At 41.0% G+C, this 23,256-nt stretch overlaps 1 protein-coding gene across 1 annotated transcript in view; it reads right to left on the bottom strand.

Moving 5' to 3' along the window:
* LRP1 (LDL receptor related protein 1) overlaps window positions 1-23,256 on the bottom strand; it is a 323,131-nt gene that overhangs the window by 113,053 nt on the left and 186,822 nt on the right. The window contains exons 12-21 of the mRNA XM_081319473.1: window positions 21,420-21,656; window positions 20,781-20,961; window positions 17,430-17,652; window positions 15,513-15,702; window positions 13,477-13,602; window positions 10,974-11,114; window positions 9,019-9,144; window positions 8,302-8,418; window positions 6,273-6,353; window positions 1,511-1,678 (exon numbers count right to left, since the gene is read on the bottom strand). Coding sequence (XP_081175599.1) covers window positions 1,511-1,678; window positions 6,273-6,353; window positions 8,302-8,418; window positions 9,019-9,144; window positions 10,974-11,114; window positions 13,477-13,602; window positions 15,513-15,702; window positions 17,430-17,652; window positions 20,781-20,961; window positions 21,420-21,656 — 1,590 coding nt within the window. The remainder of the gene's footprint in view (window positions 1-1,510; window positions 1,679-6,272; window positions 6,354-8,301; window positions 8,419-9,018; window positions 9,145-10,973; window positions 11,115-13,476; window positions 13,603-15,512; window positions 15,703-17,429; window positions 17,653-20,780; window positions 20,962-21,419; window positions 21,657-23,256) is intronic.

Here is a 23,256-nt window from a genome sequence, read left to right as displayed (position 1 = left end):
TATTAAATTTGGTTTTTCATCTTACTACTCTGGACATCCGTAAGCCACAAAGAATCTGACAAGATTTGAGCCTGTCGGTTGAGATCATTCTCAAATGCTCACTTCAGCAGCTGGCTTTTATAATCTGTACACCAGAGATCTTAAGGCAGGGGCCTGCAGCCCCTTCTTCATGGAATGGCTTGCCTCCACCTTAGTTGCAGCATTTTAAAACGGCTTTCAAAACCTACCAGTTTTAAATAATTTTGAGTTTACATGTTTCATTCACCTGGCTGAGAAATTATTAGTGCTCCATTCTTGTGGCTCTCAAGCCAGTATTTATACTGGATGAATTGTATATTATATGATACGTCTCTAATTTTATTTAAATAATATATTCCCCTTTGCAGTTTCTGATAAAGTAATAATATATAATGCAAACAATGATTATTTAAATGAGCTGCTGGGAGTGGGTGCCATATAAATTTAATACATTATTATTAATTTTAGTCATTTGTTTCCAGGTCAATGTTTTTATTCGTTGGGGTTGTCTTTCATTTCAGATCCCGTCATTCACTGAGGAATTCACGGCTGGTACTCTGTGTTCCCTCTTCCTAATTTTTCTCTCAATAATCAGGCTTTGCAATGGGCTGGATTGAAAGAGAATGATTAAGCCATGGTTGGAACTTGGTTCTCCCAGGTATTGGCACAGAGGTGGGGAACGATGGCCCTTTTATGACTTGTGGACTTCAACTCCCAGAATTCCTGAGCCAGCCATGCTCAGGAATTCCGGGAGTTGGTCCACAAGTCATAGAGGGACCATCATTACCCACCTCTATATTAGCACAATAGTTCTATCACCACATGACACATATTTCTAACGAAGAGGTTATACTGTAAAAACACCAAAACTGCACCTCAGGTCCTTTACTCTACCTTTGGGAAATACGGCAAACTCTTTCTCCTGCTGATTAATCCAGAAATGCCACAACCATTCCGGACCAACACCCATCACCAGGGAGAAGAAAGCATTTCCTGGTACCTAAGTGGGCTTATGAGGCCTAGTGCTGCAAATTTTTACATAATATCTAGCATTTTGTATCAATGAAAAATAGTTCAAACTTCACATGTGCTATAGACAAAACGTTTCATTCTAACAGATATATACTTCTACAGATCTTCTACCGAAAAGCTGCAACTAACCTCGAGTCGTTTTTGTTCACTGAACGTTACTGTAAGAATAAGCCTATCTTTTTTAACTTTTTACCTTACTTCTACAAATTTTTAATGAAAAATACAGATCACAAAACCCACAAATAATGTATTCAAAATGAAAAAGAGAGGAATTTCCAAATGGAATAAAATACTGAAAGTTTTTATGCAGCAGGGTGTTTTGCTCAGCATAGCTCAAGCATAGCATTTTATTTTTCCAAGGGCAGATGTTCGATGTTGCTGGTGCTTTATTTTTCCAAGGGCAGATGTTGGATGTTGCTGGCGCCACACGGAAGCAATTCCAAGCTTCCCCTGTTCTCACCCAGATTGGTGCAGTTGGCATGAGTCTCATCACTGTAGTCTCCGCAGTCATTGTCCCCATCGCAGGTCCAATGGACAGGAATGCAGCGCCCACTGTTGCATTTGAACTGGTTGCTGGAGCAGGAATGGCTGCAGCCAGCTTCATCACTGTTGTCCCCACAGTCGTTGTCTGGAAACAAGAAGTGGGGGAGAAGGGCAGTCTACTGGGTTCTGGGGAGCAAACACAACCCTTCCATGCATTTCCCCCTTTCCCCTTCTGAGCTAGATGCAGACATCCTTTCGCTGATAGGCAGCTGGAAAGTCTAGAAGGCAGCAATGCATCCACGGTCTCAGGTTACCCCAATTTCCCCAAGCCTGCATAAATGGCACCCTTCTAGCCCATGCATATTCTAGCCAAACATGCTTATGCATTTCCCCAAGAGCTTTTACCACTAAAGAAGCCACTAAACGATAATAACAGCAACAAGAATAGCGACAAAATTTATAAGAAAAAAAAAACACAGAAACTGCATAGATCATCCCATGCACCATGGGGGAAGGGGAGGGGGTGAAGTGAAAGGAATCCTATTATCATTATTGTAACATTATTGGATTCCAGGATCAATGGAAGTGTGTATTTCTTAAAATTCAAAACAACGCCCATACATACATATGCATCTCTGCATATGTTAGCACGTGCACTATCTCGATCTGGGATTTTCTTGTTTATAGGAAACAGTGTTTCTAAGTAAGAATAGGCACCGGATAGAGAAAATAATTTATGGCTCATTTATTTAGCATTTAGCAATTGATGGATAAGTGTGCTGATGAATCACGTTATTACTGATTATCCACGCATTGTTGGATTTTATTTTGCCTTTAGCAAGACCAGTGAACAAGACTGCTCCTACTGCTAAAATTTTCCTTTGTTTTGGCAACTTGCATTGCTTTTGAGCTTATTGGACCTTTTCCAAGCTCTAGAGCCCAGGGAGATATTCAAAAGAAGCATTCTTTCAAAATCAGTTAGCTTTATAATACTATGGAAGCCATGAAATAGCAATAGCACTTAGAATTATATACCACTTCATAGTGCTTTACAGCCCTAAGTGGTTTACAGAGTCAGCATATTGCCCCCAACAATCTGTGTCCTCATTTTACCAACCTCAGAAGGATGGAAAGCTGAGTCAATCTTAAGATGGTCAGGACTGAACTCCTGGCAGTGGGCAGAGTTAGCCTGCAATACTTCATTCTAACCACTGCGCCACCAAGGCTCCTTCTAAGCAAAGCTATTTCAAATCACACATCCCCAAATCACAAGAGTTCCTTTTCTTAACCGTCCCACAACTTGTTCTAGGAAGTTCTGGATTCGCATAGGCATCCTTGCTGAGAAGCAAGGGACATTGAATACCTAGAAGAATAGCATATGTGTCTGGCTCAGGAGTTCCTTTTAAGTTAGTGAACTCTTTGGACCGCAAGGCAAAGAGCAGCAACATTATCTGATGGCCTATAAAATATGGGAAATAATAAGTACCAATGGGACAAGCAAGCGCCAGAATAATCTTCCTGTCTAATGAGATTTATCAGTGCCCAAACCTCTCCCAAACAAAGACAGGAACTGCTAGGTCTTTGCAGGGACTGAAACTGCAAAAGTGACAGTTTTGGGTAGGGGGGGTCAAGGAGTACAGGAGGGATGAGGTGCATGTTGATCTATGCACTAACCGTTGCCTTTTGGACAATTCTTTTCGTCAGAGCCATCCCCACAATCCTTTTCTGAAACACAGAAACCAACCAGAAAAGACAAGAAAGTGGGCATGGTGAACACATGTGCACCCACCCAATCAACACACACAAACAAAAAGAAAACAGGAAACTAGAAATCAAATATGAAAATGGAGACAAATTAGCATCCAAAGGATAGAACATGCAGAGGGGAAAGGAGGAAGATCATCAAGAGAGAGTTGTGTCAAACACAGAAAGTGAATGAGACAGAATCCATACACCAATTTTATCCTCAACAGGAGAAAAAGAGATCAGGAGGGTAACCTACATTACTCTCCTGAGGGATACACTAAATTCTTTCCTTAATTTTCAGCTTCTACTTCAAAATCAGAATTGAAAGTTGGCTATATAAAACCATGTAAATATGCTCGTCTGATTTGTGCAAAGTGAGTACATCGAGTCATACAAACCTGCAGTCTAAAATAACTTCTTAATCTAGTCAGATTCATGACTCACATTTCATCAAAATCACAGTTGATCATTAATATACAATCTAAGCCTCCATGGAAGGCAAACGAGCATCTTTTTTTTTACTTATAAAAATGTAATGGAGAAAGGAAGAGAGCTATGCATGTTTCTTCCTCTAAAAGAAAGTTTTAAAATAACAACAATAACAAAAGAACTAGCAGCAATTCAACAGCCAATTTAATACTAGAAAAAAGATGGCTTCCATCTCACTACCATTTGGGTGGAAAATCACAGGCATTTTTCTTTCCCCATTTCAGGGTAAAGTTTTGTAGTTGCATGTTTGAGTGCCACCATCCACACAAAGTTCCCAGTACCAAGAGAAAACAATCATGTACTTTTCTCTTGATGTTCAAATCCTCCAAGTGCAGGACACCTTCTTGAGCCAAAAGCAAAATTTCCTACTTATCTGCAATTTGGTAAAGGATAATCTAGGCAACATTTTGCTATTTAATTCTGTACCTGCCCTTCAACTCCAAGGTTAAGACAAATTCCACCAACTAGCTTTCCTCAAGGAAGGTGTGGGAGGATGTGGAGGCATCTAATCTTCATTTTCATTAGCCTAGATCTTTTGACAGGATGTTCTAAGTCCTGACATTTTTGGACAGGTTTTGTGATTACACAATGTGATTAATGAGCCGAAGAGATCTTGAAGTAAGCCACGTTCAAAGGGCTTGCCTGCTAAACTTCCAGTGGGCCAAACAACATTTGACTTTCCAACCTAAGGAATATGATGTATTTTGGGATGAGACAAGTATCTGCATACTCATCCCTAACAGAAAGTCTAGAATGGCATAGCTAAGATGATCTCAAGTCAAGATGTGAAGCTTGCTGCTTGCATTACAGGTAATCCCCCAGGTGCAAACATTCATTTAGCAAATTTTCACAAGAACAAATTTATTCTGAAAGGGTACTTACATTAGAGATTCAAAACTGTGACCAAAAAGAGGCCTCTGTAGCCACGTGACTTGGATTCAGTTACTGCGGCAGCGGCAGCCATTTTTAACTCTGTGACTTGCCTGGGCCATTCAGGGTTAGGACATTTCCTAAAGCTGGCAGGGTTTTATTTTTTATTTGCTTGGGTTTTTTTTGGTCCCTGATCACATGACCAAACAAGATCAGGTGATTTTTGCAGCCAGCACCAAGTTTGTTTTTGGTTTTTTTGGTGCTGTGTGAAGGATCTGCTGCTGCCTGGGCTTGAAGACTGGAGCGCTAGAATTGCTTGTGTAAGTACTGTATTTTAAAATATTCTTTTTTGTTACTCTATAGTACTGTACTGTTTATTTGTAAGCACTTTGGGAACTCCCCTCTGCTTCTTTTTAAGTATTGTACTCTGCAAACTATTGTGTTTGTAAGTACAGTACTTTGCAAAGATAGTTTGTTTGCATTTGCCTTGAAACTGCTTGTAGAAATGAATGCTAGCCAGCATCTAGACCAAGCATTCTATCATGTTACATTTCCTTGCTTTTATGTTGGACATTAGTGTATATTACTGTAATTTGTAGGTTTTAAATTTAAATTGCCTCCAGAGGTTGTGGGTGCCCCATCACTGGAAACTTTTAAGAAGAGACTGGATGGGCATTTATCAGAAATACTCTCTTGTGAAAGCAGTGGGTTAGACTAGATGACCTCAAGGTCCCTTCCATCTCTGCTACTGTTGCAAGCAGAGAGTTCTGTAAATCCCATCCCCGTCTACCTCTGGGTCACTGGTAGGAGACTCTTAAGCACATCACGTGACGTGTCGCAATGTATCATGACTTTTTTTCCATTGCCGGCAATGGGGTGGTGTGGTTTTGTTATGATGCATCTGGCTCGTGGGCCCGCAGTTTGACACCCCTGCTCTTAAGCTAATTAGTGACAAGTGCTTTTTTTTAAAAAAAAGCAACTGCAATCAGAGAATTCTGTAAACTGCCCCCCCCCAGCCCCTCCCCGGGCAGCTGAAGATGTTTGAGCTAATTAGCAACAAGTGGATTTAAATTAATTTTAAAAAAGCAACCGAAATGGCTGTGAGCCTGCTCGGAGGCAATTTAATTCCTGGGCCAAAGGCTGCACCAAAAACAGCTGATAGGCAGCCGGCGATGGCAGTGATCAATTAACAAATTGGAGGAAATACTAAACTTTGTTCATTTCACAACCCATTTGATTCAATTAAGGAATTTGATTTTAAAAATGCGTAAAATTGAGTCCGAGTCATTTGATGAATTTTTATTTTTTTGACTTACCACGACCCTAATGGGCAGGCTCCATTAGGTTCGTACCTCAAGGACTACCTGTGCTTCCCTCTAGATGGGGATCTCTGGGAGATGTAAGGAAGAGGTCAATGAACCCCAGATATGATAAAGGGCCAGCTACTCTTATACAGAAAAAGATGAAGAAGGCAGCATGTTAAAGCAAACATTATCATGCAGAGATGGGAAAGACAGAAAACATAATTCCAAGCCCATCTTTTTCCACAGAATCTGCAGTTCAGCTTTACAGACTGTTTCTGACCTTACCACTCCAGCCGACACAGAAGGACACTGCATGCAGTATAAGCTTACCATTGTCACATCTCCAATTGATATTGATGCAGCGGCCATTGTGGCAAGTAAACTGGGTCAGAGGGAAGCAAGTCGGGTAGGCTACAAAGAGAAATAAGAACATTTGTAGGATCTATTGTATATCCAAGAAGCTCTGCTCTATCATCACAAATGGATGAAATTGTTGTGGTATCACAAGAGGTAAAGTGGGGGATAGGGAGTTTTCAGGGAGACGAGGGTTTCAAATGGCAGAGGTCTGTGCTCCAGAGAGTGTGTGGAATTATTGTAATACAGTTCTAAATATCCCCACATATTTAATAATCAGTCCCTTCCAAATTTCTATCACATTAAAACTAATTGTTGGTATTTTTTTTCATGCTCCTTAGTTCCAGACAGGCTCTCTCTTTAATGAGCCTCTTTTTGTTCTGCCTTCAGGTGCTTTGGAAAGTAAGTCAACCCTCTCATTTCTGTAACTGCCCCTGAAGTACTGGAAGACAGCTATCATGTTAGCTTTAATCCTTCTCTTCGCTGGGGTATAGGTATTAGCAGGGCTTTTTTTGCCATAGAATGCTCAGAACAGAGTTCCGGCACCTTTTTTGGATGGAACCTTGTAGGGTAGGCAAGGCGGGTTGTATGACGTGTGAGTTCCGGCACCTTTTTCTTTTACAAAAAAAGCACTAGGTATTAGGTATACCTAGTTCAGGGGTAGGCAACCTCAGCTCTTTTATGACTCATGGACTCATGGACTTCAACTCCCAGAATTCCTGAGTCAGCTGACTCAGGAATTCTGGGAGTTGAAGTCCATGAATCATAAAAGAACCAAGGTTGCCTACCCCTGACCTAGTTTCTTTAACCATTCATGGTACAGTTTAGTCTCCAGAACCTTTATCATCCTTGTTGCTTTTTTCTGCACTCTTTCTAGGGTCTCAGCATCCTTTTTGTATCGTGGTAAACAGAACTAGATGCAATATTACAAGTGTGGTGACCACTAGTGGAGTATAGAGTGGCACTATCGCTTCTCGTGACCTTGATACTGTCCCTCTATAGATGCAACCTCAGACAGCATTGGCTTTTTTGGCAGCTGCAGCTCACTCCTGGCTCATATTTAAATGGAGGTCCACTAGGACACCTTTATCCCTCTCACAGTTACTATTATTGAGACAGGTACTGCCTATTCTATACCCATGCATTCGTTTTTTTCTGCCTAAGTGGAGGATCTTATTTTTCTCACCACTGAATTGCATTTTATTGGACAGGGCCGCTGACTCTAGTCTGTCAAGATCCTTCTCAATCTTGAGTCTATCTTCCAAAGTATTAGCAATTCTACTCAGCTTGGCGTCGTCTGCTAGTCTCATGAGCTCCTATCTCTTCATTTAGATCTTTTATGAAGATGTTGAAAAGCACCAGACCCCAAGACAGAACCTTGAGGTGCCCCTCTACATGCTTCTCTCCTTGCAGATGTAGTTCCGTTGATGGCCACACGCTGAGTGTGGTTGATCAGCCAATCCCCACATTGTTCTATTTTGCCAAAAAAACAAGCTGTGGTCTAGTTTGTCAAATGTGTTGTGAAGTCTAGGTATACTATGTCGACAGCATTTCCTTAATTCACTAATTTAGTCACTTTATCAAAAAAGGTAATAAGGTTTATTTGGCATGATCTGTTTTAACAAACCTATAATGAGTTATATTAATTCTTGCTTATTTCTAGGTGCTCACAAATCTGTTGCTTGATTAGCTTTTCTAAGATGTTCCCAGGTATTGATACAAACAAGTACACTTGTGTTTAGATATTTAATTATGTCTGCCTGAAACATGTGTGAATGAGGCAGAGGCAGTTTTAGAGCCCTGTATAATATGTAGTTCTACTTTTTAGAAATAAATCCTGGATTTTAAACACATGAAAGAATCCACAGCCTTTCTAATGTACATTTCTCTCGGACCATATGGCTGGAGATTATGTACTATAATCGTAACTGTGATTATAATAATATCCATTCATTTAGCAATACATCTACAGATGTAATACCTCAGAATCTGTTTTTTCACTCACCACATGACGCTGATTCATCAGAGCGATCCCCACAATCATCATCCAAGTCACAGGTCCAAGAGATAGGAATGCAACGGCCACTGGCACAGGAGAACTGGTTGGGGGGACATGTGCGAGCTGGGGAGCAGGCAAATGGCAGTGAATAACAGGAGAAATATTACAAACAAAATTACATACCCTTTTGAATCATTCTGATGGTGGATAGAAAAATGTCCAGTGGTAAATATCAGTTGATATAGAAATTGTTCAACAGGTCCAATACAAACCTGTTCAGCACCATATTCAAATGCATGCTTTGCAGATGTGCAAAAACTACCCAGAATTTTGAGAACTGTAATTCCTCCACATCTAGAAAGTTGGAGAATACTGATCTACAGGTTCACTTAGATAGCAAAGCAATTAGTAATAGCACTTAGAGTTATATACTGCTTCACAGTGCTTTACAGCCCTCTCTAAGTGGTTTACAGAGTCAGCATATCTGGGTCCTCATTTTTACCGACCTCGGAAGGATGGAAGGCTGAGGAAGACAGGATGGAAGGCTGAGTCAACGTTGAGCCAATGAGATTTGAACTGCTGGCAATCGGCAGTCAGCAGAATTGGCCTGCTATACTGCATTCTAACCAGTACGCCATGACAGCTCTTACTCGCACAGTTGTTATGAGGATCAAATGAAGAATAACTATCTAGTTAATTAGATGGATAACAAACGATCATTACCGGAGCATGTGGAATTAGATTCATCTTCATTGTTGCCGCAATCATTATCCCCATCACATAGCCAGCGGTTGGGGATGCAACGATTGTTCTCACATTTGAAGCGGTCTGAAGGGCATGTGTGCTGATCTGCAGAATGTAAAAGCAAGGAAGGCATCTTAGGACATCACACAATGAGATTCTTCTTTCCTTCTATGTGTATGACAGTAAATGTGAACTTAAGACCAAAGAGCCTCCTCCCTTGGATGAGTAAGAATCGTGAGGCTTTGGGCCACGTTCGGATGAGTTTTCCAATTGTGGCAGTGCCAAATTCAGAGATTTTACGGGAAATCTATACAAGGTCTTCTTCCTCTAATTATTTTCATGAAGTTTTCCAACTACTTGTGTTTTAAAAAAAAAGAAAAGAAAAAAGAAAATTTGTTGAGATTGATTTTGATTGATAAGACTAAGAAATGCTTTACTAAAAGCACTAGAAAAGTCCATACTACTATGGACATACAGCTGTTTGGCTCTAAAGTGAAAAAGGTGCTTCAGATCCAGCATGCATGAGCTTCCTGTACTTGTCAATCACAAAAAATAGCTGTATTTTTTTCTTGGTCTCACATGCACCTTTTCTGCTTCACATCCCTAGAAATCATTTATTCAGCATGACACCTGCCTATTCCATGTCAACATAAGGAATATCTACAACCAGGAATCCAATTTCGGGAAATAGAAAAAAATATATATATTTTCCCAATCTACTATGTTTTCTAAAAAGCTGTCTTATACAACAAGGTCATTCAATTAGTCAATTTAAGCCAGACTTGTCTATTCTTAGCATTAGAGGCTCTGAAAGATCTCAGAAAAAGGAATGTTAGCCATCAGTTACTAGACTTCTAAAGAATAGAAGGGGAGGACTGGATCTTTACGTTCAAACTGTGTTTTTCTAACTGGGTCCTTTGTTTTTATTTGTTTCAGGAAAAAAAGGCAACAAAAGGAACAGGGAGAGTGGAGATGCTCCTGGGAGTATTACAAGCATCCTTTTACATCCCTATTTTGCCTTGCCTTGCCTTGCCTTGCCTTGAAATTAACGTTCAACTTCTCAGCCTACTACAGACATGTCAAACACAAGGCCCGGGGGCCGGATTCGGCCCACAAAGTGGTTTCATGTGGCCCGCGAAGCCATCCTGGAAACAATGAGGGAATGGCCCCACTGCCTTGGCCCTGGCCCAGAGACCCTCCTCCTGCCAGAAACCCTCAGATCTGTCCCACTCCCGGCCGGGTCCCCATAGGCACCCTTGATGCAAATGATGTAGAGCTGGCCACACCCACCCAGTAGGCCATACACACTCTAGCCACGCCCACCCAGTAGGCCACGCCCACCCTGGCCATACCCACCCGGCCCCCTGAGGGCAACCGCAATGCTGATGCGGCCCTCAATGAAATTGAGTTTGACACCCCTGGCCTACTACATTCAATACCAGACAAAAGATATGGTGCTTTCACTGTAATCTAATGTATTAGATTTCATGACGTCTGCTTCTGTAGATATATAAATGTGATGTCTTCTAGTATAGAGGTCCCCAATCCCCGGGCCACAACCCATTATTACATTCAGATCCAGGCCACGCAATCAGCGGGCGAGCGCACATAGCTCCACTTGAACAAGTGGCGGGTGCTTCCACTTGCATGAGAAGTCACACAAATGCAGCTGTGCATGCTCACGCCACTCACACAAAACCATGCCCTTCCCCCACCACACCCCCAGGCCAGGCCACCAAGCCGGAAAGGTTGGGGGCCGCTGTTCTAGTAGAATTTTGTACCTTGAGTACAGCCCCTTTTCACCTTTGGACTTCACCATACCTCACGCAAAATACGTCTAGTTACGCTAGCCTAGGGATGCTTGACCCCATCTGTCTCACGAGATGATGGGAATGGTCAAGAAGAACCCTGGTGCCCCTCAAGCAAATACGTACGGCAGAGTTCAGGTGCCTCATCACTGTTGTCCAGGCAGTCATTGTCTCCATCACATTTCCATCGCTCCTGTATACACCGACTATTCTTGCAAGCAAATTCCCCAGGCTGGCACTGTGGAGGTGGAACGTAAGATGGATTGGCTAGACAAGAAAGAACAAGGCAAGAGTGGTGTTGTAATAAGGAAGAGACATCCTCGGAGCTGAACCAGCCCCTCCTCCCAGATACTTCAGTTCTGAGGTAATCTGCACCTATGGATGAACAGTGACTGGAAAATTAAGTATCCTTGCTGCCATTCACTATAAACCAGGGGTCTCCAACCCCGGGTCCATGGACCGGTACCAGGCCACGGCATGCCAGCAACCGGTCCACACAAACGAGCAAAGCCCCATCCGCAAGATGCAGGCAGCACACAAAACCACCACTCCCTCCGGTCCATGGAAAAATCTCCACATAACTGGTCCCTGGTGCCCAAAAGGTTGGGGCCCTCTGCCATAACCCCATTTCTCTCTTCTAGACTACCCTTCTGGAGTATCAGAAGAGGACTGAAGGGGAAATCCTCACCCCATCTGGGTGTGGCCAAATATAGAAAAACAAACAAAACAAAAACTTCGGTAGTCTGTAGCTCAGCCAAGCTGAAGTGTGTGATAAAAAGCAGCTAGTTGATTTCACCAAAAATGTAACCAAAGTGCCAAAAGAAAGTAAGGTTCTCTAACCACACAACACACGTTTCTAACTATAGCAAAACAGTGCAATTCCCAGCCTAGTCTGAGGTAATCCTCTCAGTTGGACTCTAGCCAAATCTTTCCAAAAGACCCAACCTCTTCCTGCCCAAAATGATTTTTTTAAACAACAACAACAACCTTTTATTTTTGTTTGTTTGGGTTCTTGGGCGGGGTCAGGTGATAACCTCTGGGCAGATGAGGCTGGCTTGTTCTTTCAAGGGCCAGCTGTTCCCCGCTACAAATGGGCATGGAGATTTGGAATGGAGATGAATTTTTTTTAGGACAAATGAAGGGTTAACTACAGCAGTATTGGCAATGTACGGAGGAGTAGATTTGAACTATTTTTGCCCACCACAGTCCCAATCTGATTTCTGGACAGGAATAAGTAGAGCTCTGGAGCTACCCTTCTTGGGTAACAGGAAGCTCTTGAGAGACTCTCCAAGTGGGGAGATGGAATTGTTATGTACTAGAAACCCCAAAATACATGCAGTGGTAATACTCCACTCCAATGCTCCAACTTCACAGACCTTGCATTAAACCAGGAGGCTGTGAGTTCTAGTCTTGCCTGAGGCATATTGGACCAGTCACTCTCTCGCTCCAAGCTACCTCACAAGGTGGTTGTTGTGGAAGGAAAAGAGTATTAGATATGTTCTCTCTCTTGAGTTTATAAAAATAATAAAGGTAGGATAAAATCTAACCCTCCCCCCCAGAATTAGTAATTCAGGCATCACAAAAAAGTATTATACCCCAAGAGAAGGCAGGGATTAGGTATGACTGATGGAAAACTGACCGCCCCTGCTACATTGGCGTGACCTTCCATAAGAATCAAAACCCTGCAACATCTTGCATAGGCAGCAATTTGCACAGAATTTCCTACTTTATATTCAAATTATTTGCACAGATGTTTAGAAGGGAAATCATAGGTAGAGGCAGAAATGCTTACTGATGCAGAAGCAGCTTCCAGTACTGGACATCAAGTTGGATGATTTTCAAGACTCCTTCCAACTGTTACATTTTAAGATTTACTTACTTTAATAACCTCTTTTGTTAGTGGAAATAGAGCTACAAGCTTGTTGGCAGGTCCTTAACAACGTAAATAGCTACCACTCCTAAATATTTAAACAATGAGTAGGCAACATCGGAAGAGTTGGGGTCCATAACTCAACTAATTGGAAGCCAAAGGAAGCCATCTGTTGGAGGAAGAGGCAGTGATGGGGCGGGGGTAAGCTTCATTTATGTGGAGGTTGTACTGCAAAGTAACACAGCAGGAACAGGAAAAAAATGTGATAACCTGATTTAGAAATCCCAATAACGCCTGATATTTCAAATAAAGTTTAAAAAAAACACAAAAACCATTCTTCCCCGTTCTGCCGACACACACAAAAATAAATTCACAGACTTATGTTTGACTATTATTAGTACCCCATGCTTTCTGTAAAAGTATAAACAAGGGTGGATAACTTCTTCCAATGAAATGGATATATTCATCAAATAAATATATTCCCCAGTTTCATTTGTGGAAAGCTGCAAATTGGTGGAGTAATGGCTTCATCACCAATGTCAGTCAGGTCACACACGATTGCTGTCAAGAGCACTGGAGGCTCCAGTACTGAAGAATTCAAAGCATCTGTGATGGTCAGGACAGGGTAGTCTGACTCCGAGATAGTCTTAATAAAATGATACGGCCTATTAAAAGTCCAGAATCCTCTTGAAGAATGCTCAGCTGCTGCCCTTCTCTTACCTCCTTTCACACTTACTGAATTATTACATGGATTGTTACCTTGACAAGTGACAGAATCTGGTCCCAAAATCTGGTCTTCTGCACAGGCACAACGTCTGCCATTTGGGATAGCCAAGCAAAGACTGCTGCAGCCTCCATTGTTCACCCGGCAACTGTTAGAGCCAACTAAAAAAATTGACAAGAAGCAGCAATGAGTGAAATACTGCCGGAAGGCCCACCAAAAGCGGGGGGGGGGGGGCGTGGAGGTGGAGAGAAAGGCCTAGAAGATTCTTGTGCAATCCTATCCAAGTAAAAGAGATCAGGAAATGCACTGGAAGAGCAAAACAGGGTTAATAATTTCCAAAAGAGATAAACATTGTAGCCTTTTGCAGCAACCAGCCTGATCAACTTAAAAGAGGAGCTTAAAAACTAATAAATTCTATTTTCCGCCTAAACTTTCATGGGTCAGAATTCACAATGCTGGAGTCACAGCTAAGTCTTTGATTTTAATCATGACATGCCTGGACCTGTCCTTCTTGGCATTCCTCCCCCTAGCCACCAGAAAATAAAAGTGCATTTAGTTCAACAAATACAGGTAGTCCTCGAACTACAACCACAATTGAGCCAAAAATGTATGCCGCTAAACAAGGCAGTTGTTAACTGAACTTTGTCCCATTTTACAAACTTTCTTGCCACAGTTGTTAAGTGAATCTGGCTTTCCCCACTGACTGCTTGTCAGAAGGTTGCAAAAGGGGATCACGTGACCCTAAGGCACCGCAACGGTCATAAATACGAATCAGTTGCCAGGCATCCAAATGTAAATTACGTGACCATGGGGATGCTCCAACGGTCATAGGCGTGAAAAATGGTCATAAGTCACTTCAGTGCCGTTGCAACTTCGAATGGTCACTAAATGAACTGTTGTAAGACGAGGACTACCTGTACTACATGTATAGAATGGCTAGAGGGGGGTTTTTGCACCAGGAAAGGAATACACATCTGACTGTTTTTATCTTATTTTTCTCAACTGGCTGTTTCTGGAGCCTTCCTTTGGCTTCTTTATACTTTGCTATGCTCTCGCAATCAGCAAGTTCACACTGACTTTTCTCAACCATAGGTTTTTAAAATGTTTTCCCAGGTGCAAGGGCACTCCCAATTCATGAGTGTATTCTCATGCTGCTGGGGAATGCATATAAATTGACTCTTAACTGCAAGAGGGGACCAATTGCCTGCATCATTTTCATGAAACAGGCGAAGGTTTTGTTATTGTGGGGAAACCTATGAGATCGCCCAGGGGTCTTTGCAATGTTCTCAAAGCAACATTTCGTCCAGCTTTTCACACAATAGAAAAATTTAAAAGCATCAGAGTAAAAGCAGAAAGAGCAAAAAAGGATGGGGAAAGCTCATTCAACTGAAAATGTCCTTTCCTTCCTGGTCTTTGACGAAAAGAAGCAGCAACTATATGGGTGGTCACAAAAGTATTAAAAATTAAGAATGCAAGGAATAGTCTCCTTCAACATTACTATTAATTCTATACAGACTACTTTTAACCCACTATAATGCATTCACTTAAGCCTATGGAGAAGGAAAAGCATTTGTTTTTACCCAACTTAAGTAGAAAGTATGTTGTTTTAGCAAGTGTCAGTGTAATAATAAAACCATAATGATTACTGAAATTTGTTCATTTAGAAGATAAGAGCTGATCCCCAAAGTAAATACCTCTGACCCACCCACCTGATCTTGGTTTTAATACTCACAAGATCCTACTTCTGTGTATATGAAGGAAACCATTAAAGACCTCTTAATTTACGGAGCTGCACAGCATTTTTCCTATAAAAATCCAAGGCGTTCTTCCAACGCTTTTGTTCTCACATGCACATTCATCAAAGTGGTCACTAAAAATAAGGCTTTGTGCTACAGCAAACACCGTGCTATGCATCACGATGTTCGCTGTAGTTGTGTTCTGAACCCTATACAGATCCTTAGAGAAAGTACATTAGCGTTCAGTTCTAGTTTATTTTTTTCATTCTGGATCCTATTCACTTTTGAAATTTCTGCAAAGCATACTCTGACACGTGCTCATTGGGGTTTAATACCTTGCTGTTGCTGAGCATCATACATGCGAATCTCAAAGAGCGGTGGGCGTTCATTGCGCAACAGTGTAACAGCCTTGGTATTCTGGTCCAAACGAAAGATGCTACCACTTCGGTACTCTGTCCAGAAGAGGAAATGGTCATAGTGGCACAATCCAAAGGCATGACTCAACTCACTTCCATCATAAACAACCTGCCACAGGAGAAAGATATAGACAAGTAGAATATTTAAGACAAGCAATCACTTAACCACCAACATTTTTAATCCCATTTTTTTAAAATGCATCTTTTCTGACAGCAGTGCCATAGGACCAAAGCAATGGGAGAAGGTTGGGAAAAGAGAGAGGGAGATATAAATATAAAATATAAAAGAAAGAGGGGGGGAAGAGAGGGGAAGCGCTAGTTTGGTCTAGTGGTTAAGGCACCAGGCTAGAAAGCTGGAGCCTCTGAGTTCTAGTCCCGCCTCAGGCATGAAAGCCAACTGAGTGACCTTGGGCCAGTCACTCTCAGTCCAACTCATCTTCCAGGATTGTTGTTGTGGGAAAAATAGAAGAAGGAAGGTGTGTGTTAGATATGTTCGCCACCTTGAGTTGTTTATAAAAATAATAAAGGCAGGATATCAGTAAATATTGCAATGAAGAAGAACTGCCCCTCAAATGGTCAAACCACTAACCTAAATGGCTAGGTGTTCTTGTAGCAGCAATCCTAATTTCTGCTGGAATTATAGTGGTGATACTAAAGCCACATTTATCAAATTTGAGAATTTCTCCCCATTTTTATTTTGTCCCTGAGTCAGTGTCAACACTTGATGACTATGTGAACACATTTTTGCAGTTTTCTTGGCAAGATTTTGCAAGAGGTTTGCCACTATCTCTTTCCTAGGGCTGAGAGGAAGTAACTGGCCCAAGTCACGCAAGTAGCTTTGTGCCTATAGCAAAGACTAGAACTCATAGTCTCCTAGTTTCTAACCTGATACCTTAATCACTCCCCCAAACTACCTCTCGATTCACATTATGGACATTGTTCACAAACATCAATGAACTCCTGGACTTCAAGCTGATCTAAAGCCACAGCATCTCCTTCTTGTAGGATAAAAGGCTTACAAGTTGCCGAAATACCTGGCAAGCATACATTTACCTGGTATGCCAGAGCAAAGACAAATTACGTTAATTGTTCTTGTAAAAAAAAGTCTAAAGGCAGGGCAAATATTGGCCTGAGCAAGAGGGATGTTTCTCGGGACTTAATTGTTTTTGATATATTGGAAATATTTGTACAAGTTTACATAAACCATAAGCCCAATGTTTAACAACTGTGAACAAAACAGCCAGAAAATAAAAATGCAATTAAAAAGTCAGCAGGCTTAAACTGTTTACAATTTTTAGGATGAATAATTTGGAGAGTGTGGGGGTGTGTGGAAGAGCAGGCTGCTTGAGAAAATTGTAGGCACCTGTGCTGTCTTAGTTCTCTTCCATTTGAGCCTTTTTCCCAGTGTCAGCACTGCAGAGTTGCCAATAAAGCAGCAAGCTCTTCACAGGGGTCAGAGGATTAGCACCATCCTAAATAAACACTAACAATTGCAAATAGTTCAAACCATTTCTAAGTGCATTCGTTGCTCTTCCTTTTTTGCCCTAAGTACTTTCTACCTATAACCATTTTTGCTTCCTTTGGAAGCTGTACACTCATCCTAAAGTGAGTGGCTCCAATAATTCAATTGCCTACAAAGGGATATAGGCGTTTGAAAAGACATCGATATGGCACTGAGGGAAAAAAAGAACATATCGGTAGCTGTAAGAATCGTTCCATTTGGGTTCAAGCCCAGAGAGGAACAAGCCCAAAGCTCACACAAAAAACAATTGCAAATTAGAGTGGTAGAATGAGCAACTGGTGTGAACAGAAATAAAGACCAAAACTGGCACTGACCTTGCGTTCTGTGCCATCCAGCATGACCATCTCAATCCGGTCATAGTAGGCATCAACCCAGTACAACATCTTAGAGGGAATGTCCAGGCTCAGCCCGTTAGGCCACAGCACAGTCTTGGAGGTGACGAATACACTGCGGTTGGTGCCATCCATCCAAGCCTTTTCTATCTTTCCTCTTTTACTGTCCTTTGGGTCTTCCTCCCAATCTGTCCAATACATCCATCTAAGTGAGAAAGACAGGAAAGTTAAGGTGTGTGCAGTTTTTTTAAAATGGTTATTCCTTTGTTCACCCTTAAATAACTCTTTGCTGGTCATCGTTTTCTTAAAAACAGTTCTCAGCATGGACTTAAGTGACCCTCTGCAAATATTGGATCAAGAGGGACATTTTGCAAAAGAATGAAAGTTCAGTCCCATGTCGGCTCTTTCCTTTCTGCCTTGCTCATAGATTCGGTGTTCAGTTCTTGCTAGTCTGCTTTAGCAGAGAAAGTGGTATCAAAGCGGTATCGAAGGATATTCTGTCCACCCTTTGAAATCACTGAACAAGATTTTATTACAAAGAGAAGATAAAAGAATAACATGTAGGCAGTGTTCGTCAACCGTATATCTAAACATGGAATATTCTACTCATGTATCTTCCAAACACAAGAGAATGGCCACTAAAGGTTGCACAACAAAAAAAGGTTAACATTAATATAATATCATCATCATCATCATCTTCTTCTTCATCACCTTTAATTAGCATCTTCTCCCCAATGTCCCCGTTTCTACTTCCTCAAGTAAATTTTCCTTATTGGGTAGGATCAAATCCAACATAGCTCCTCCACCTATTCCTTCTTCCATCCAGTGAAGAAGATTGCTAACAGCACATTTAATAATTTCTTGGAAGAACTGGGGAAGCAATGGCAGACTTTCTACTCTGGATGAAAGAAGCTTAAGGGTTAAAAGAAAAGGGTTTTGAAACAGCAAAAGGGGTACCAGAATTTTGTTTTTGGAAAGTCAAAGGCTAGGACAGAGGGTTAGAGGGAATTGAAAGAATATTTCCTGTAGGGTGTTTCAATTTTTATTAAATATATAAAGTTTTTGAAATTAAGAAATGCTCCCATGGGAAAGTTCTGCTCACTGGAAAATAAACATACTGTAAGAGGGGACTTTGAAGACTAACCAGGGAGAACTAAGGATTACAATTAAAGGAGAAGAGACTCAACAATACAATAAAGCAACACTATTGGATTGTAGAAAGAATTAAGACTGTTTGGGAACTATAACTCAGAGATCGCTTACAAGATTGATACTGTAAAGATGGGTTTAGAAGAGGATGTAGAAGAATAGTGTTTTGTTTTGTTTTTACTGGATGAGAGAAGCTGATTTTAATGTGGATTTGAAAATGGATTTTTAAAAAGCCAAACTGCAAGAGTGATATGGAAAAGGATGACACAATGGATTTACGTTGGAAACCGGCTAATGTCTTAATAACTAAAGAAATAATAAATCAGAAGAATTATTTGGAAAATCTTCTTATCTTGGGTTTGCAAAGGGGACACGTTAAGCTACCGAAGTTATTTCCAAAAGGAGACAAAAAGAAAATGAGAAGAAATCAACGTGGGAAATTATTTGATATGATTAAAGATCGAGCTTTTTTAAAAAAAAATTAAAGGAAGGAATATAAAGTGAGCTTATTTGACCAGGGTTAAATATACATGTGGTAGTTTCTGTTAGCAATTAAGGGAATACCTTTTTGACCAAGTCTGTTAATAAATAAGGAGAGATTTTTGTTGTTCTTTTTGCTTCATATCTTAAAGGTAGTGATCAGTTGAAATACAAAATGGATTTAACTAAGGTTATATACACACATACATACAGGTAAAGGTTCCCCCGCACATGCGTGCTAGTCGTTTCCGACTCTAGGGGCCGGTGCTCATCTCCGTTTCAAAGCCAAAGAGCCAGCGCTTGTCCGAGGACGTCTCCGTGGTCATGTGGCCGGCATGACTAGACGCCAAAGGCGCACGGAACGCTGTTACCTTCCCACCGTAGTGGTCCCTATTTTTCTACTTGAATTTTTACGTGCTTTCGAACTGCTAAGTTGGCAGAAGCTGGGACGAGTAACAGGCGCTCACTCTGTTACGCGGCACTCGGGATTCGACCCGCCAAACTGCCGACCTTCTGATCGACAAGCTCAGCGTCCTAACCCACTGAGCCACCGCGTCCCTTACACACACATACATACATCTATATAAACATACAACCACATAAACACACTCAAACACACACAGTATTTCTGCTAGTTTTTAACAGATGTTTTCTAAATAGGACTGAATGATGAGCATTTATAGTTTGATTATTAAGGGATGAAATACAGGAAGAAGAGATCTTTTTTAATTGAAATATTAAATTCTTTATATTTGTCTTGCAGAAAGGGAGGTCATATATATACACACACACATATTGTTTTTATCTCTTTTTCTTTTATTTTTATATTAGTTTTTAATCTCTGTATTTGTAAACTTTAATAAGATTATTTTTTAAAATAGAATTTTCTGAAAGAACCATAATGACAGAGGTTGTTTCCTGCAAAGCCCCAAGCTTGCCTGCCTGCTGTAAGAGAGATGGATTTTTTTTCTGACAAGGGGAGATTTAGATCAGAAAAAAAAAACATGCATGCCCATTTAGCAATCTTCCACAGATGCATTTAATTATAAAGAAAACAAAGTTATGGGAGATCAAGCATGGGCTTCCCAGCATAATGTAGTAATGTGGTCCTAAATTACCCTCCTGTCTTCTGTCCCATTTTTCTTGTCACTGTTATGTACTGCCCGCACAATCATATAACTGAATGATTTAGACCTTTTCCAAGCTTATGTTAAGGCACACATAAAAGTGTAAATTATAAAGATTACAGTAACATAAAAACCTCTGGAGACAGAATTCCATTAGAAGAAGAATGAGAATAAAAATGTCATACATGAATATTAGAAAGCTGGAAAGTAAGAGCAATGGAAATCTGCATAATAGATGCCTTGCTTGCTGGAGGTTTGCATGACATCTCTAGAATTCACCGTTCCTGTAGACACATTCTCCTCCATCCTCCAGCCTTCCATCCTTCTGAGGTAGGTAAAATGAGGACCCAGATTGTTGGGGGCAATAAGCTGACTTTGTAATAATGCCGCTTGGGGGGGGCGAAAGCCCTAATAAGCAGGCATATACATAGAATGAAGGCTACTGCTAAGCTTGTAAGCCGCCCTGAGTCTTCGGAGAAGGGCGGGATATAAATGGAATTAAAATAAAAATAAATAAATAAATTTCCCCAAGCAGACTTCCTGATCCCCTTAGGAACCGCAGCCAGCAGAGACCCACCCATTCAAGGGATCCACCACAATGGCTCGTGGGTGAATCATCCTTTCTTCAATGAGTGTCTTCCTGGTCTGGGCAGCTTTTTCAAGCCGGGCAACGCTGATGGTTTTCTTGGGTCCATCATCAGTCCAGTAGAGATTGTTCCCCATCCAGTCCACAGCAATGCCTTCTACGTTATGGATGCCTGGAAGAAGTTAAAGTGAGAAATGTGCTGAACATGATCAAGCCAGGCAGATGAGGATGTGTCACTGAAGGCTGATGTGAACGCAACACGGTAATACAAGCAGAGCCATGTGCTTTGTTATAAGATCGCTACGGAAACTGAAAAGGCACGACAGATCCACTCACAGCAGCTTATTATCTGTTTTAAAAGAGTCAGAAATTCAGTGGCAGAAATCAGTCTTCAGATTTGTACCTACAAACATTATGAGGAATTTAAGAAGCGTTCAGAAAAAAAATAGCTGAAGCTATCTGGTACATAGTGATTGGCTTATATTCAGAATAAAAGTTATGTCCCCAAATCCCAATTTACATATCAAACCCTATTCATTCTATGTCCCAGGTGCCACTTCACAGGAAAACACTCTTAGCATTTAACATGCTAAAGTAGACATTCAATGAGCAAAAACTTTGCACACGTACCGTCTTTCAGAATTGTTTCCCGATCTGTTCCATCAATTTTCTGTCGGCCAATCAGGTAGCTGGTAGTGTCAGCGAAGTAAATGAAGCTGGTCTCTGCATGGAAATCAAGGGCTCTGGGGTTCATCAAGTTTTCGATGGGGATCATGTGTTCATCAGGCACTTTGGCTCCCATGTCCATCCCTCGAATGATGCCTGGCCGACCTTTGCCATAGACCAGGAAAAGCTCATGCTCTGGCTCTGGAAGATAAAGAGAGGAGGAGAAGGAGAAGGAGAAGGAGAAGGAGAAGGAGAAGGAGAAGGATGAGGTGGTGGTTACATTTGATTTCTACCCAAACTCTGCAAAAAAGCAAGATGTCACAATGATAAGTATAAAACAGAAAGGACGACAAGAAGATAACCCATAAAAAGAATAACAATGACAAGAGGACAACTCATACAAAAAGCCTCTTTTAGACACTCGACTTCGGACGCCTCTTTCCAAGAAAAATCAGGTGCTCAACCTGAACATGAGGGAATGGAGGCCTCCTCCTCCTTTTCCACTCAGCCACTTGATATTCAATAGTACAGGGCTATCTCTGAATCTGGAGGCTGCAGAAAGCAGTATGACAAGTATTTGTATTTGTATTTCATTAAATTTGTATACCGCCCTTCTCCCGAAGGACTCAGTAACTGACAAGACAGAGATGCTGGCAAATATAGTTACCCTGTCCCTTTCAGAGAGCACTGTAGGTAGTCCACAACTTACAACTTTCATTTAGTAACAAATTCAAAGTTACAACGGCACTGAAAAAAGTGGCATGATCATTTTTCACACTGGTAACCGTTTGGCAGCATCCCCCTGGTCATGTGATCAAAATTCAGACGCTTGGCGACTGGCTCATGTTTATGGCTGTTGCAGTGTCCTGGAGTTATGTGATCACCTTTGGCGACCTTCTGACAAGCAAAGTCAATGGGGAAGCCAGGTTCACCTTACAGCTGTGTAACTAACTGTAACACCTGCAGTGATTCATTTAACAACGGTGGCCAGAAAGGTCGTAAAATGGGACAAAATTCACTTAACAACTGTCTCACTTAGCCACAGAAATTTTTGGGTTCAAGTGTGGTCATAAGTCAAGGACTACCTGTACTGTATTGGCAACTCATTTGCATTAATTGGAAAGACAAAGAATTCAGATAATCTGTTCTGGAAAACACAGATAATCAATTAAAAATGTAGCATTTCCTATGTTCTGAGTCCCAAAACAGTTATCTGGGAGAGAGAGAAAAAACACCTGTAGTTGATCTTTCTTGTTTCAGCTTGTGACACATTTTATATGACCTCCAAGGTCCCTTCCTCCTCCTCCTCCTCCTCCTCCTCCTCCTCCTCCTCCTCCTTCTTCTTCTTCTTCTTCTTCTTCTTCTTCTTCTTATTATTATTATTATTATTATTATTATTATTATTATTATTATTATTATTATTATTATTATTATATCAAATTGATAGACTGAAGTTCCCCTCATCACCAGGGATCCTGGCTATTGTTTCCTGGGATTCTGTTGTCACTCACATTAAAATAATTGTAACAGCAAGAATAATGTTATCATTTAAATTCTAGACAGAGGGAGTAATTTGGCCTGATGTGTTAAGTCATATACTCAGTTGGAATTAAATACTCTGATAGCAATATCTGGAATACTCTGGTTACATTTTGAGAACTGTTGTGAGCAAAAAAAAAGAAAGTCAGTTGGGATCAACAGGGCTATAGGCATGATTATATTCCCAATGATTTTGGAAATGTCTAAAGCAACTTTGCCCAATTATTTTTTTGAACAAAAACTCCATCGTTTGTAACAACTT

Source organism: Vipera berus (genome assembly GCF_964194415.1).
Source record: "Vipera berus genome assembly, chromosome: 2".
Lineage (NCBI taxonomy): Eukaryota > Metazoa > Chordata > Lepidosauria > Squamata > Viperidae > Vipera > Vipera berus.
Note: the sequence above shows the minus strand (reverse complement) of the source record. Positions and strands in the feature narration are given on the sequence as shown.